Source organism: Ostrinia nubilalis, chromosome 15 (genome assembly GCF_963855985.1).
Source record: "Ostrinia nubilalis chromosome 15, ilOstNubi1.1, whole genome shotgun sequence".
In the NCBI taxonomy this organism is placed as follows: Eukaryota; Metazoa; Arthropoda; class Insecta; order Lepidoptera; family Crambidae; genus Ostrinia; species Ostrinia nubilalis.
The window spans coordinates 1,135,988-1,152,763 of record NC_087102.1 but is presented as its reverse complement, the minus strand read 5'-3'; the positions used below and the strand labels follow the sequence as shown (position 1 = coordinate 1,152,763).

General features: G+C 39.1%; 1 protein-coding gene across 2 annotated transcripts in view; it reads left to right on the top strand.

Moving 5' to 3' along the window:
- Nucleotides 1-16,776, top strand: part of LOC135078668 (bone morphogenetic protein receptor type-1B) — a 67,760-nt gene that overhangs the window by 44,423 nt on the left and 6,561 nt on the right. Inside the window, exon 1 of one of the 2 annotated variants that reach the window (XM_063973199.1) lies at nucleotides 15,637-15,834. The exons of the other annotated variant lie outside the window; for it this stretch is intronic. Coding sequence (XP_063829269.1) covers nucleotides 15,825-15,834 — 10 coding nt within the window. The 5' untranslated portion in view covers nucleotides 15,637-15,824. Of the gene's footprint in view, nucleotides 1-15,636; nucleotides 15,835-16,776 lie in introns of those variants that run through there. 2 annotated transcript variants of the gene reach the window in all.

The following is a 16,776-nucleotide window of genomic DNA, read 5'->3' as shown; positions in this document are numbered from 1 at the left end:
AGAGTTCTCATGCAATAGTTGGTTCCGACTCTTGGCAGCTGGTGGATCTCATCTACCAATTGCTATTGAGTATTCGATATCGTCATGACGCAATTAGAGTTGGTTGTTAAAATAGGTTGTGCTTGTGTGAGTGGGAGTGTTCTTTCTCAGCACTTGCAGTGATTTTTCACATAGATATCTCCTTGAGTTTGCAAGTCAAAATGAACTAGATCAGAAGATACATAATCAACATAATTTATTATTTTTACACATCATTTAAATGTGATGTTAGTGCGTAGGAGCAGTTTTACCAACCAAATAAACCACCAGACAGATGTAACTTAACTTTGATAGTGAAAATGTTCTACACACACTGTAGAGTCTACTATACGAAGTGTGTGAATTATTAGTAGACAGGCTGGCGTTAGCATAAACCTGTATGTTTATCTGTCTCATGAAATTTGCTCAGATAGGTCAAATGACATTATCGTTCGTTAGCACTGCGATTTTATCGATATCAAATAATGTAGGTACCTGTCGTAAATATCTAAATGTTTGCATTGCCCCACCCTGTTGTGGCATTAAAAATATTTGTTTGTCTGATAACTGAAGTCTTGGTTGTTTGCAAAAATAGTTCCATGTCGATTATGATGCAAGGATTAACTTGACCATGTAACAGGAAGACTGCCGCTTTACATTTTAAAAGCGGCCATTACGAAGTTCCCAGGGCGTGCGCTTGGAGAGTCACGAGGAGCAACGCTCCAAATGTGATTGGCACGAGATCGCATCGGCGGAGATAAGAGCTGTCGGAAACGATGGCCATTCCGGTCGCGGTGACATCATCCGAGCCGTGGTCCAGCAATCGATGTGCACTTGATTTAATGGTAGAGCACTTGTTGAGTGATGGTCTTGCCAATTTTTTATTCGGAACTGTTTCTTGTGGTTGCAAACTAATAATGTAACACGCGTACATGTTTTAGTAGCTCTAAGATAAAACGTAGACAAGCTAGTTTTATTGAATTTCGGAATGCAAAGGATTGTATATTTTGTCAATTTTATCTAAAGTCGATAATCAAGATTTCGCAAGGACGTCAAACTCATACATCATTATGAATTATGAAGATAACAATGTTAAAAGCGTGTTATAATACTACACACACATTTCGCAACCTCGTCTGCGACAGTAGTCATCAGCGGATGCGCTAGACAACTGATGGTTCTCGATCCAGGACTTTGAACTATTCGCGGATCTAGCCCGCGGCAATAAGTCATCGCGGACTGTGCCGCCGAGGCTTCCTTCCCGCCGGTAATTGAATGCGTTTCCAGGAAACAATCTGTTGCCGTATCAGTCGCTAATTGGACCGACGATGCTACCTCTCAATCGGCAGATAACCGCGGAAAAAGAGCTTGAGGCCTTCAAAACAACACTCAGAACTAGATTCAATGTCCGTCTTAGATACTTTCCTGTGATTGGTCTAAATATGTATTGCAATTAAACCAATGAAAAGCTTCAAATTCGATAATCATTCAATAATACACACTCATAAATTCTGGTATTAAGACTCCCGCATTTATGTTGGTACGTTCTGGCTGGTCTACTATATTTCCATAAAAATGTAATCTTCGATATTGTTTATTCACTTTTATGCTCAAGAAACGGGCAATAACAGGTATATCAAATTACAAGGTGGTAGATATATTTGAATTTTAAATTGTATCTTTTGAATTCAATTTTTAGATGAATAATGAAAACCTTTAGTCGATAATTTTGCTGCAATGCTTTTCAAAATAATTCGAGCTTAGATAAGTTACATTTTGAATTTGGTCCTATACAAAGTTTAAGATATCATTGAATTTATTGTCCAGTTATACATAATATTCAAATAGATTCCCTGAATTTCTGTGATTAACTTAGCTAGTCCCTACAAATTATACGATGAAGCAGTAATTTGTAGCAACCTGCTATGCAATGCAACTAAGTTGCAACAAACGTGTTCCGCTGTAAATAACTAAGATTAGTATCGCCGAATTTAATTAGAACTGGAATAACGATGATATGCAATTACAGTTAGGACTCTGTAATTTGTCGTTAGGTTTTCAACTCTATGCACTACTGATAAGATGTATAAATGAGTTCTTATTAACTTGTCTATTAATAAATTACAACTATGCTTTTGAACATTAAATCGGAACGCTATTGCAATTTGCAAATGAATTTTAATAAAGCACTCAAATTCAGGTTTAAGTAAATATTAATAACACCTATAGTCTTTTTCACCTAAGATGATCCGTATGACGTTTCGAGTTTGAAAGATTTAGAGATGTCACATAACTAAACCATAGCGATTTATCTATCGATTTTTTTCGAAAAGTTAGTAAAACCTACTTTTAAAGAAATATTTTGTATAGGTGTTCTTTAACAAAAAACATGTTTTTTTTTAATTACAACTATTATTGTAACAATTTTTTATTGATAAAATTCAAATTTCATGGTTCGTGTTCTAAAAAACGATTCCTAAAAAGTACTGGTTCTGTTTCTTTAAATTAAAAACTATTAATTTATTTTCAATGCGTTTATTAAAGTCAATAATCGAAAAATACAGTTGATTTTTGTGATGTTTTTAATAACTAAGTATTCACTGCAATCGATTAATGAACCGCGGAAATAATCGATTTAATAATACAAGAAATACCCCAGCACTAAATCTATTCCGTTTCACACATTGCGTACATTAAATAAAAAATTTTTTTACATCGTATTTAATGAAAATATAATCAATAGACTCAGATTTTACTATATATTTCAAGACAAGTAGTTAATATTTTTTTATTATATTGCTAATAAAATACAAATATTTTTTCAAAAATATTCTGCATATGTAGTATGCGTAATATGGATAACCTTGAAGTGTCATACGGATCATCTTACGTGAAAAAGACTATAGGTTTAGTCAAGAAATACTGGATTACTTTAGTGTTTTATTTGATTGGTACATAATTACAGTTAACAACATTAATTGCCGAATACAACACTTTGTATGTCTGTAGCGTTACGTATTTGCCTTATCAGAAAGACTCTACACAAGAATGAACTAATACATTAAAAATAGACTCGTGTGAAGCGAAGTTGATTCGATGGTGCCAACTGTTGAGGTGGATATTGAAGCTTTAATGAATGACGTCACAGCCCGCGCACCGAAATGATCGACAGCCCCGCGCGGTAGTAAACATGCGTACGCGTCATTCACAGACGCGCCCGGAAGCCGCGCGTGCGTGTGCGCACCCATCATACACACAACTCACGTGTGTGAGTGCGGGGAAATGATGAAGTAATTTCTATACTAAAGATGCGCGCTTCCAATAATGTTTGAACTCTACTTGCATCATGTTTTGACGCGTACTTGTCCAGTGTTTGGTCTAGTCTCCGCAATGAATCGTCGCTTATGCAACGAACATTACGGACCACTTCCACACAATCGATTCTACTTATCCACAGATCCGCAGCCTTTGGCCCATGAATAAAAAGAAAGTTCCGTAAAACGCGTCTAGTACATGATAAAGCAAGAGGTCACGACTATCTATCCAAAACTAGTTTCCGATAGAACAACGCAGTACCCGAATATTGAATAGATTCGAGCGATCCGAAACGTATTTGCCTATTAGACAAGTTTGGACTTGTCAAATACAAGGCAACTATAAAATTTAATTTACCGGTCAATCTGTTTTATTAAACTTAAAGCAATGTAAATAAATCATACAGTTTGGCATCTCTAATGCCATGCTCGAATGCATTCAGCTGAATAATTACTGTTGAAATGTTGCGTTAGCGAATCAAATCTAAAGATTCAATCTGGTTAACCGATGGACTCGCCCAGGTTATTACATTATTTTTACGACTGCCGTGAATGAGCCGGAAACGGTACAACTTGTGTTTAATTTGTAGATACATCCAATTCAAACACTATCATAGTTTTTGCATTGGAAACTGGAATAAAAGAGATGCTATCATAAATCGGAACACCTGTTCGTCCGACCATTAAAAATGCCGTCGAAGATACGAAATGAGAAATGATTATAGCTGAACATGTTCCGATTTGAAATTAAATTTTATGAAGTTGGCCGAATAGCGCTTGATTAAATACTTTCATCGCGGCCAGACGGCGCGAGGCAGACCAGGCTGGCCCGTTACCGCTGTCAATGGTGCCCGTGCCCCTTACTTCACTGCACACCCGTATTTGCATATACGTTCTCTCGTAACTTCGTAACAAGATTATCTACGCCGCGCTCGGAGCTCCATTCATTTACCGCCTCCGAACTTTCATCCGCTATAACTTACAGACGAGTCTCCAGAAAAATTACGTGCACTTTAAGAATGAACGGCTTTTTATTCGCAAACTGGTTTCTATTTCACAATATTAAAAGTTTGACGAAGCAGGTGTTCAGATACGTTTATTATTATTGACAGCCAATTATCATAATTAATAATTTAGACGATGTCCTTAGTTAGATGGAGGTGTATTTTAAATCTGTTTTAGTCCGCTAATGGTTTATTCAAAAGCAAATGTATAATACCATTAGGAGTTGAGGTTAGTTTGCTGGGATCAAGATTGTTTAGTGTCGCCGTGTCAGCGGGGTTGCAACAATGCTGCTTCGAGCTGAACAACGATGTACCGTTGAGATTACACCGCTCGTGGACGTGAACCCTCGCCTCGCGACAATACTTTGTGTTCTACGTGCACTTAAACAGTAATTTACAGATCCTGCTAAAGAGCACTAGCGGTGTTTGCTGCAAATATGCTTTGCTAAAATCTTGCAATCCCATACACAAATGTGGTTAAATTATGACTCTACAATTTCCTTTATAGATTTTCTTGGAATATCCATTAGAAGTTTATTTAGTAGCAATTACTTGACAAACGGGAAGAAGATTTTTGTACTTTTGATTTCATTTAACTTTCAAACAAAGCACTGAATATTATGTGATGTTATTTTAAGGGAACATATCAGAGAACTTAATTATAGAAAGCACGTGCCGGCATCGTGATAAGCCTTATGATAGCGCTGAATAGTTTTTTATTCTACGTCGTACTTTGAGACCAATTACGATACAATCACCTAACTGTGAGTCCGTATCCATATTAGCAGGGTTAACTGCACTCTTAACCCCCGCTTATCGCAGCATTTGCTATGAATAATTAATCATAATAATTTGCACGTGGAAAGTTCTCTTCTTAAGTGTGTAATAAAATAATTGTAATGGAGATGCGATAGCGCAATTTTCATTCATAAACACAGACCAAGTTGTAACCTCATTAATAACTTTATTGCGTGCGAGGTTTTGTGTTTTCCAATAGATATTTTGAATCATAAAATCTATTGACCTCTCAATTTCTAAGAGGTTTTTATTAATATTTATGAATGGAAAGACTATACGTTCGAGTCGTGTTTCATCCACATTTGGTACGTGGGTGTCGTCAAATATTAATTTAGTGTGGTCTTGGGAGATAAAGTCGATCGCCCACCTATGACCCGGCCGGCACGCGCCGCCAAATGTATCTTCCGATATACAGTTATAAAAGAAAACTGTTGTATTCTTTATTTTCTACCGATTTCACATCTTTACGACTTCTGATTAAAACTATTTTAGTCAGCGAAAGAATGAACACTTTATATATTCATATCTCCGTGGATTTTTATGAGGCACTTAATATAATGCTCTTCCTGTATCACGTATGTTGCGAGTGATAAAACAGCATATTAACGTTTACCGAGTATAGCCATTTGAAAGCCTATAATGATATGAGGCAGGTTTCTCTCATCAATTTTACGTTGCTGAAATGATGAGGGACCTTATCGACGCTAATGTTTCCTAGCCCCCGCGGCTGATGCTAATCAAGTTTTGATTGATCGCTTTTTTAAAGTCCATCATCGGCGTAAGTTTTTAATATCGGTGTATTGTGAGGGCGTCTATTGCTTGGACGGCCCGCCCTCTCCGGTTGCATCGCTAATGGCTGCAGCCGGGGCCTCCTCCGCATCATTTCGCAATGATCATCAATTACGGCGGTAATTGCTCGTGCACCTCAGTCTCGTATTTCACAACGGTGATCGCGGGGGTGTGGGCGGTGACCTTTCGCCACGCGTGGGCGACTTTCTACCGCAATCTGCCGATCAGCCGTATCGTGCTCGCTCTCATCTGAATAGCCTCTTGGCTCGGCGTTGGCGTCTGACGAGTGGCCGTTGTTCCCACTTCCTTATTGTCTGTGGATACAGCAGTGACTAATAGGCTCTTTGACTCGTTTCTAAAAACATCAGATTATTTACCCAACGGTCTTAGAATATGGAGCGCAAAACGTTACATGGAACATAAAAATTTCGTCGTAACAATATGACGACAAATTGTCACTGGCTGGCATCGACGTCATTATATTTTTAGCCAATAATAATTGCGAATAATTCAGTTTTTTTTTAAATAACCCTGCTGAGTAACGAGACTCCATAAATTGTGCATAAAGATAAAAAATATTTTAAGGATAGCTCTCATTAACAATGACCTGAAGTTACACGTTAATGGCTTAAACTGACAAGAAATAAGAGTCGCAATACGCCCCGCTGATGGCTCCGATTAAGAATTAAACTACGCGAAAGTAAAGCGAGGTACTTATACACGTGTGCCCACTTCACTCGCGCCAGACATCGTAATGATAACAGTACACTAGGAAACAATTTTATTTACTCATCATAACGACCGAATTCTGTTGTTATTGTTACTATCAATGTTTATTAATATCTTTATAGCTGCAACGACTTCATTTATACCGACCTACCTTCCTATTAAATACGCATTACATGAACATTGAAGTAAATAGGGTTTCCTGTCGTATCTCAGAATTAATTTAAATGTAAATTGATCATTGTTAACACGTAGAAATCGATATGATAATTACTGGTTATGATATTTTTCTTGGATGATTTCTGTTTTGTAACGTGCGGTGTCTATTACAAACGAGTTACAGCAAGGTTGACCACGCCGCAGTTGTCAACCGAAGTCTTGAGTTTCACAATAAAAAAGCTAAAATTGGTCGCCGCGACAAATCCGTGGCCGTCGCCATGTTTTTGTCCTTCGAGCCCGATCGAGTGATCCTTTCATGAAGAATATCATGTTACGGATTTGTTTATTGAAGTGTGTTTTTCCGTTTGCTCGTATTATTTTACACAAAAAGTATGAGGTGCTTATTTCACTCGTTTGTTTAGTGAACACATTAGCCATGAAAAGCTTTTAAATATTCTGGTAGAGTTCGTAGTATGAGTATTTATTCTGTGGTTAGAGTACACATAAAATTTTATTAACCTATATCTGTGTCATGTAAAGTAAAATACTGACTTTCATAACAAAGAAACTGATAAATTTTCTGAGTAGGAGTTACAATTATGATTATAAATATCGGAATTTATTGGTATATTTTCTCTACGACTTTAAAATTAGATTTCACCGTTTCTTTTTGCGACAGCATTATGTTAAATTATAATAGTAATGGGTGTCGCGAGCCAGGGTCAGTTAATGTGTTTTGGCCGTGTTAAGGTGTTTGCACATTGAGTTTTTCTTCGGTGCTTATAATAATATCAAACAGTTCAACAATTTTGTACTGTTTGCCATAAATGTCATATTATCAATATTTTTCTTACTAACATTCTCTAGATTTCTTTTTTCTTTCAGAGTCAATCAAACCCGTAGATTTTTTATTATGATTAAAAAAAAAAGCACTTAAAATGCTTTCTCTCAATAAAGCTCTTCTTTTCAGTAGGCCGGCAATACACGGACCGCTTGAAGCAGTCAGGGTCGACAGCTTCAAGCTGCGACTGCACAGTGAACTGCAGAGTTCTATGCACGCACATACACGAACCGCTCGAGCAGTTGCAACTGATTCGGGCGGTCGACAGCTTGAAGCTGTCGACCCTGCTGCTTCAAGCGGTCCGTGTATTGCCGGCCTAACTCCACTTAAAATCTCAGAGATTAGACTCCTGTAATTTTTTCAATACTGCAACAACCTAAGCCATTGGAGTAGATGTATCTCAAAATTTCTTCTTTCTCCACGTATAAAAACGCACAATCTGTATACGCTCTTACAAAAAGTCGCGAAGTCTAGCGGTGCCATTAAAACATCAAACGGGTCATCATATCTGGCTAATAGATTGGTTTGCGCCTTCTACCTCGCTCATATGGGGAAAGAACGTTAGATTCGAGATGATTAGCTCAAACTGGCGCTGTGGGCGTTGTTTATTAAGTATTTTTCATTTTTTTACGAGCTTCGTTACGTTTCAAAGCCATAATTTCTTTTAGATATGTAGACTTTTATTATCCTTAAAGTAAACTTTCATAACATTTTGTTTCTTGAGGCCCTTACTTTTGTTTTTATTAAGAAATGTTGTAGATTTTTAACAATTAGCATTCAGCTAAGCCTTCCTCATTGACATGTTTATTTAATCTCCTGCGCATAATATGCCAATATTGATTCAGTTCATTAATGAATCGTCAAATATTTTATTATAAGCCCGGCTCATCAATTCAATTCATTAGGCGCTTTTCATCGTTTCGACATATCGCATCCAAATCCGATCAGACCTTATTTATGATACGTAGATATAGTTAGAATTGTATCAATATTTCCATATTAATTTGGAGAATTCATATCATCGGTATAATTTGTGATGGTATTTTTATGTTGCACAATTCCACCGTTATGGTGCCCACGCGCCGGTCAAAGGTGCGTCGCGTGCCCACGCTTCTGATCGTTTGAATTGTACATTTTTCTGGATTAAAGCCATATGACACTGGCAGCGAATGACATCAAGTTGTAAAGCGCAGTATTAAGGTTCAATAAGCTCACTGGGAGAACTTTCCTTTGTTGTTAATTGTAATTTCCCGAGAGTGCGACGTCGATAAATGTAGAGTTTACGGGTCTAAATTTTCTTCAGAAGCAGTATTTTAAAAGTCTCTACATAACTTTTACTGAAAAATGATGGAAGTTGAATGGTCTTCGTCGGTGTTCAGAATATTATTTTACGCTTCCGCTTTAGTGGTATGTTGCCCTATGGCCACCGACACACGCAACGCCTTATGTCATGCAAACGACCGGTGTCGCGCGACAAGCCATCGCGACATCATCCGAGAACACTTAACCCGAGACCACACGGCAATCCAACAGGCGATTAAGGCCAGTGCTATACAATGGCGATTTTAACGGAAACACCGAAATCTTGGTGAAAACTCCCATTGATCGATGGTTATTGGCTCTTGACCAGTGAGTGTTGGATCGTCGATTGAGCACGAGCCTAAGTATTAATATAAATAAATCTTTATCGTGGCTGTATCGAAATTAGCATTTTAAAAAGTTTCTCGTATAAAATGACAATGAAAACCATTGTCAAATAGGTACTGACCAAATTGTTGAACCCAAAATCGTAAAAAGAATTGATGCTGGAATCTTTTTATTGATCATAATAGAACTGAACTCTAGCCAAGAATATTCAACTTCAATCAAACAGATATTTCTGCAAACGGAATACTGGAATATTAAGTCCTTATTGTTGGTAATGTTCATGATTATTGTTTCACTCGAGTGGGTGATATTAACGATCTGGATAAGCTCTTACATGTTAACGTTGAAATGAAACATCGACCACTTATTATTTAAATATACAAGTCATTTCAAATCTCTTGTATATGAAACTGTGAAGAGCCCGTGTGGGACGACATTGCAAAATTGTAGTTCCGCTTGTGATGAATTAGTCCCATTGGTCAAGTGTTCCAGTAATGCAATTCAAATTGCAACCAAAATTAACGTTCACATGGTTCAGCTAAACATATTTCATGCATAATGGAATTGCGGGTATTTGCATAAGTGCTATTTGGTTTATTTAATTGCGGCGTGGGATTGGTCTAGCGTTCATTAGCTTATGACCCGAGAGACGTCGCGTCCATAAGTTCTGAGCCCGAGGCTCTAGCGGCTCTCGTGGGCGTCACCTGTCGTGTTGGGCTGTGGCCATCTCGCCATGTAGACCCGTCAGCAGACATGGTTCCACAAATCATGTTATGGCTTCAGTTTCGAGAAATTTTGTGCAGAACTCTGCTATTGTTGTTGTTGAGGCAAATATCAAAAACATTTTTTTACTTAGTTATGTCATTGCAATTATAATCTTAGCTTAAAATATGTCTATCCGGATTGTTATTAATTTATTATATTAGCATAAGTTTTGTTATAAACAAGTTAAGCGCCTGAGTTATCGTCTAATACAGATGTCTTTATTCCGAAATACCTAAGATTAAAGTTAGCAAATGCAAATTCAAAAGAGAAGGCGGCGATCGCGGTGTCGCCCACCAGCACTCATTGGCCGCCAAGCCAACAACTAGTCGAACAACTTCAAGCACTAAAGTAGCAAAATATTACTTTCAAAATTCCTTTTACATTATTTTCCAAAAAAGTACGACAAAATTTATGCTAAGTGCAGTACTTGAAGTGTCCACTTGATTGGATTTTTAATAAATCGGGACTTTAATTACTCGAGCCCAAAGATTAATGCATTACAGTCTTGACACAAATATTTCGTACAAAGCCATTTATAATACCGGTTCGCCTACATGCCATTACTGTTTTTGCTATTAAAACTTGATTGTCAATCAATTGGACAAAATTGAAATCTTTGACACCTATAGCTTTGACTGACAGACATTATTTGTATGTTCGTATAAGATAATCGCCCACCATTGAACCTGTATCTTTTCATTCACTATCTCTGTATCTATCTTTGCTTTGTTTGACAGGTTATTAATTACATCTGCATTATTATTTGGTTTTGTTGCGTACTATTGTTTAAGATCAATTTAGTTCATTGTTTATCGAGTTTCTAATTCGTTTATAGTAATCTCTCGAACCAAATCCTTAAATCCAATCATTTACGCGTAGATATCCCTTATCAGCGTATTGATAAGTGAAGGCACTCTATACAGCTAACTGCGTAGTATCGCTTCACCAATTTCACCTGAACTACCGTGTTATCATTTTCATGTAATAGCACGATATTGTTTTGGTTTATGAGTGGACGGCGGAGGTTCCGTGCGGCTTGGTCACGAGCAGCCGCCGCGTCGCTGCCGCGTGACAACTTACACGAAGTACAACGCCGATATCTCCCCAAGATACTCCGACATCTGATAGTACACTTTCATCCACAAAACATCGACGGCCGCGCCCCTGCAATTAAGATTATCTCGTCATGATTAAGAGATTATCTGAAATTGCGCAGCTCTAGGCACACTTTATGACTCTGTGGAATATTTTGCTACTGTCTGGCGACGGTTATATATAGACGACGATTTATTTCTCTGGCGTAGGGAAAACTAGTCAATGACGTTATATCTTGTAACATTAATGCCGTTATCTGCTCGGTACACATTGACAATTATTGTGTCCTCGATCACATTCCGGGGAACGGGGCTCATTCATTATAGATAATGTTCCACCAAGCGTTGTTTTGAAAGTTCCGTTGCTCGCTAAAATTGTACTTTAACTGTCGTTTAAAGACCTTCCCAATTACCACATAGTATTGCGCACTGTCATGAATATGCGAGAGAAATCGATCAAGATGTTAATGCAGAAACCGGACAAGCCCCGTTCGAAGTAAATTATGAGTAAAATGTATTAACTCTGACAGGTATCCATATCGGGCATTCTCGTTGTCAGATCGCGGCAAATGGAAGTCTAATTGAGGACATAAATCTGCACGAACTCCTGCAATTACGATCGGGCACATCGTTCGGAGCGCGCTGATTAATAAACGCTCCTAATGATCGATCGGTATCTTTCGAAAATTATGACATTCGTGATTTTTGTCACGTACAAACAACAATCGCGTTTCTAGGGAATCTGGTTACTAATTTGCACCACTTTAATTATCTACAACATTCTTTTGATAAAGTAATTACAAGGACGTTGGTAAGGTCACTGCATTGATATGTACCTTGTTTGTTTTTGATTTGTTTACAGTTATCTGCGATAGCAATAATTTCAATGACTTAAAAAGCTTTTGATCTATTTTCCTCATCACAATCTGCCAAGGCCAATTCGGACTGCTAGCCTTCTGGTCATTATCTCTTTTATTAGAGTGATTCTTATGCTATAGTCCATTTGGCAGTTCCCTCCAATATCTGTGATACGTGCAGTTTACATTATTTCCAGTTCCAAGTGTTGGTAAACAAGTGTGTTGCTATAACAATTCACATAGCAGGTAACGAGATAGCGTCGGTTGGACTCATGGTAAATATTGATATGTCCCAACTTGAGTACACAGTCGTTTATCACGAATCATTGAACTCCGCAAGGTGCTTTCTTTGACCAGTTTGACTTATCCAGTTCACCTGTTTGCCAACTGGAAATTACACAAATTACTGTGATTGATGTTTATTTCATTATAAGGAAATTTGAAAATTTCGGGTGCGTGATTGGTACCCAATGGAATTAAATACATACTTTTGATATTATTAATTTGTGGTTATTTTAGAATAGAAGTCATGTAATCAGTCGTTCGTTCGTTCGTTCGTTTCAGCCGAAAGACGTCCACTGCTGGACAAAGGCCTCCCCCAAGGATTTCCACAAAGACCGGTCCTGCGCCGCTTGCATCCAGGTACTTCCCGCGACCTTTACCAGATCGTCGGTCCACCTAGTGGGAGGCCTGCCCACGCTACGTCTTCCAGCTCGTGGTCGCCACTCAAGAACTTTCCTGCCCCAGCGGCCATCAGCTCTTCGAGCTATGTGCCCCGCCCACTGCCACTTGATTTTAGCGATTCTGCGGGCTATGTCAGTCACTCTGGTTCTCCTACGGATCTCCTCATTTCTGATTCGATCACGCAGGGAAACTCCGAGCATAGCACGCTCCATCGCTCTTTGGGTGACCTTGAGCCTTCATCAGTCAAAGACAGTAATTATGTAGACATGCGCGCGCGCAAATATTGTCACTGCGACCCTCTTATCGTACAAACAACGGTACTCTCAGGTGAATAAGATGGATCTGTTTGCGCCGAATACTTATACAAAAAAAAAACCACAGAACTGTGTAATTTTAAAAACCATCACAATTTAACACACGGTCCCATGGGTCATTGGAAGATTAAGGGTGTGTAAAAACTATTACGTAACCTGCGTTTAACCTGATACTCCTTAATCCTCGGTCCACAAAAAATATAGGGATCCTGTTTCGTAAGGAGGCGGGGTGCGCGGGCGCGCGGGGTCCCGGCACCTCGGAGGCGCGCCACTCTGCCGCCGAATAAATTATGTTCTTTGGCCCTATCCCCGCGCCCGCGCGTGCCCCTCGGGACCTTATCGATCGGGTTGGATAATCCGAGAGGTCGCTAGATAGCCGGCGCTTGTGCGCCGTACTATGATGATGACCTCTCACCCCGGCATGATCGGAACGAAATGCCAATTGCAAGAGTCACGACAAACGCTCGCGCGATAAAGGGGACATACGTACTCTGTGCTTCGTCCTAAGTGCTCTTAAAACGTTATCCTCGTTTGAATCTCTTCGCACGTTACTTTCTCCATTCGGAGTTTTTATCTTTATCGCGTCTGATTCGTCTGACGGAACTGTGATCCAATTTATTCATATCTAAAACAAGATGGAGTGCGATGCTGTGTTCTACATCAAATTCATCTTGATCAATTGCCCTTTTACTTGTATCTCAGTAACAAATCGATTTATGTGAGCGGTTGCAGTACACTTGATGTCGATATTCTCGTATTTATTAATCGATATCAGAAACATCTGCGCTGTTTGGCGAAACGAAATCAAATGTTGCACGTGTCGCGGACTCGCGGCTCGATCATATCAACATTACTAGCGCGTTTGAACTAAAACATTGTTTGAAAGTGTTATCTGGACTGAACTGGGCTGCACGCCGATGCTCACTGAGGATTTGATTTGTGGATAATCATATAACCATCGCACTGATGAGCTTCTGATGGTTCGCTCAAGTGTCACCGCTGACGATCCCACGGGAAAATGACAAAATGTTTATCTCAAGGCTGAGCAGCGGTTCATTTGTCGTCACAGTGACACGAATTTACGTTCCGAATTTCACTAAATCGAACCATCAAGAGGCTAATCATGAATGACATTAAGCCTAATAATGTCAATTATTTGCAAATTGATGGCTCAGACGAGCAAGAACAATAGTGTGTCGTCTATTTACGCATGTAATTGGAATTTATAAACCTAATTTACATACGATTTGGCAATCGTCACGCTCAAATACAGTTCGGCGCGTACCCGCATAGGTATTCTGGTGTTTGTGCCCGAGTTAATATCTGCAATTGGCTGGATCCTTGAGATGCATTAATGTTGCCGTAGAATCGGCACTACCGTTATGAATCGAGGCAATTGGACGCGGCGTGCGCACGTGAGGAACATATGCCGCGGCCTCGGAGAGATCGACCGACGCTTTTGCAATACGAGATAGGGCTCATGCATGACCAAATCGGTCCGAAGAGACAAGACCACCGAGCCGAGTTCACCTTACCGGGAAACCGTTTGTGCAATAGACGATTACGATTCTCACAGTAAGGGTCCGCGTGGATACTTTTCACGGAGGGGAAAATTACACCCGATCCATCGTCCAGAAAAGGAAAGGTCCATAAAATACAAACCTACGAGCTGCTCATAAAATAATCACATTAAGCTTCGCGATTAGTTCAGCATCGTAAGGTTTTATTACTTGCGTTTCTCTTAATAACATGTGGAAGTCGCGTAGGCTGTAAACTATAAAAAGCTTCAGCATGAATACAGGTTGGATTTCAAGAACTGATACCAATTTTGTCCTTGGTAAAATTATTGGTGGAAATGTCGTGCTTACTTTCACGGAATTAAATTTTCGTTGGATACTGTTGTCACATCTGTTGTCTATTTATATCCCTCTACTGTAGAGCAACAACATCATCAACTGTTACTCGAATTCAGTTAGATATTTACCAACAGCTAGTTGTTTATATTTTGCAATTAGATCGTGTAAACAGTTGTTATCGTGGCGGGCGTCAATGATTCGCGTCGCGTCCCCGCGTTGGAGTGCGAGCGCGCGGGCCGTCTGCGGGCGGCAGTGTTGCCAGTCGGGTCTTGTCAGAAATTACCAGAAATATAATAAAATGTAACCTTTTTGAATAAAGTGCGGATTGTTCATGGATGGAAAATGAATACAATTGATCATCAATCGTTTACCCAAATTCGAAATTTTGACTATTCCATGAAGACCGAAAAGTGACCGGTCGTATAAAAACGTTTCATGGATTTGCGTTTCACTATCGAAAAACATTCGGTAAAACTCATTTTTTTTAACAAATAAAAATTCAAATTCATGTTTAAATGCAGTTTATGACATAATTTTTAAATTGTCACTATTAATGTTTTTTACTGAATAACCTGTAAAAGTTAATTCTACAATTTCTGAAAAATCACCTAAAAGTAACCTTTTCATTAGTGTAACCTAAAAGTAACCAATGCAGTTCAAAAGTAACCTTCTGGCAACACTGGCGGGCGGCGGGCTATCGGGGCATGCGGAGGCTGCAGCGGACAGCGGTGCATAGTGCACGGGGCGGGGCGGGGGCTCCGCCTGCCCGCGCCGGCCGCGCTCAGTGTCCTCCGGCCGGCCGCCCGCGCCTCTCGTGACGAACGCCGCTCGTTGTCACTCCCCACAATAATCTTCGCGGTGTAAAAATAAAGCCCGCGACAGACGGCGGCTCCCCAAGTTATATTTAAATGATAGCGCGGACGTTGGATCTTGCCCGCCTCGACCGCTCGCCGCCGACATGAGACTGAGTACGTGCGACACCTTCAGCCTCCTAAACTAGAACACCTATGCTTCACGCCCGCAAGCATGTGTATTGTATTTCAGAGCCTCAAGGCTCTCGAATCAGGATGTGTTCAAGTGATGTCCCCAGTGTCAACATTGGCCTTTCTGTCTGGACTCGAAGGATCGTGATCTTACGGTGTAGTTGAGTTTCCGTTTTTGAACGGATTTGAATAGTGGAAGGTGGTGCTGGTTGAATTATTCATCGTTTCCTGTCTTTGTCGTTTACCATGGGTTTATCTTCGTTGTAAGTAGCGCTAATGGATTCGAGCCTGCTGGGCGTCATATGCACAGCTTGCCAATGTTTTGTGAGTAATGATTCATAGCAGAAGTTTAGAATAACTCGTATCCTTGTAAATAGGAAAACTCAACTCATTAGCTATTTAAATTCGTCAGAACTCTATAACTCACGTTTTTCAAAGTAATGTTGGTTCTTGTTTTCTTTAGTAATTAAACAGTTTTTGTTGATTGCATCTACTAATAAAATAGCATTAACCTTTAACTATGGACGTGAAAAAATAATCACACTCCCATGGACGTCGGGTCTCACAGACCCCTATCTAAAATTCTTCTTATTTTCATAACTGAATCAATTTGAATTTATGAAAGAGTTGATATATATCTAATAACTATTAATAAAGGATTTAGTAGTAAATGTAATCAAATTTTAACCATCATTTAATTTTTCTTTGCAATTTTTAAAAACTTAGACATTTTTCAGTGTAAATTGACTTGCCATCACGTATAGGCTCCTTGATTACAATATATTATTAATAAATGATAGTAATATTTTTTTCCTTGCTAATTAATAACCATGTAACTTAAAGACATGAACAAAATTTCTGAAGGACATAAAATAAAAATTTTGACAAGGGTTAAAGTTACCATAATTATACACAGTAGCCTAGAAC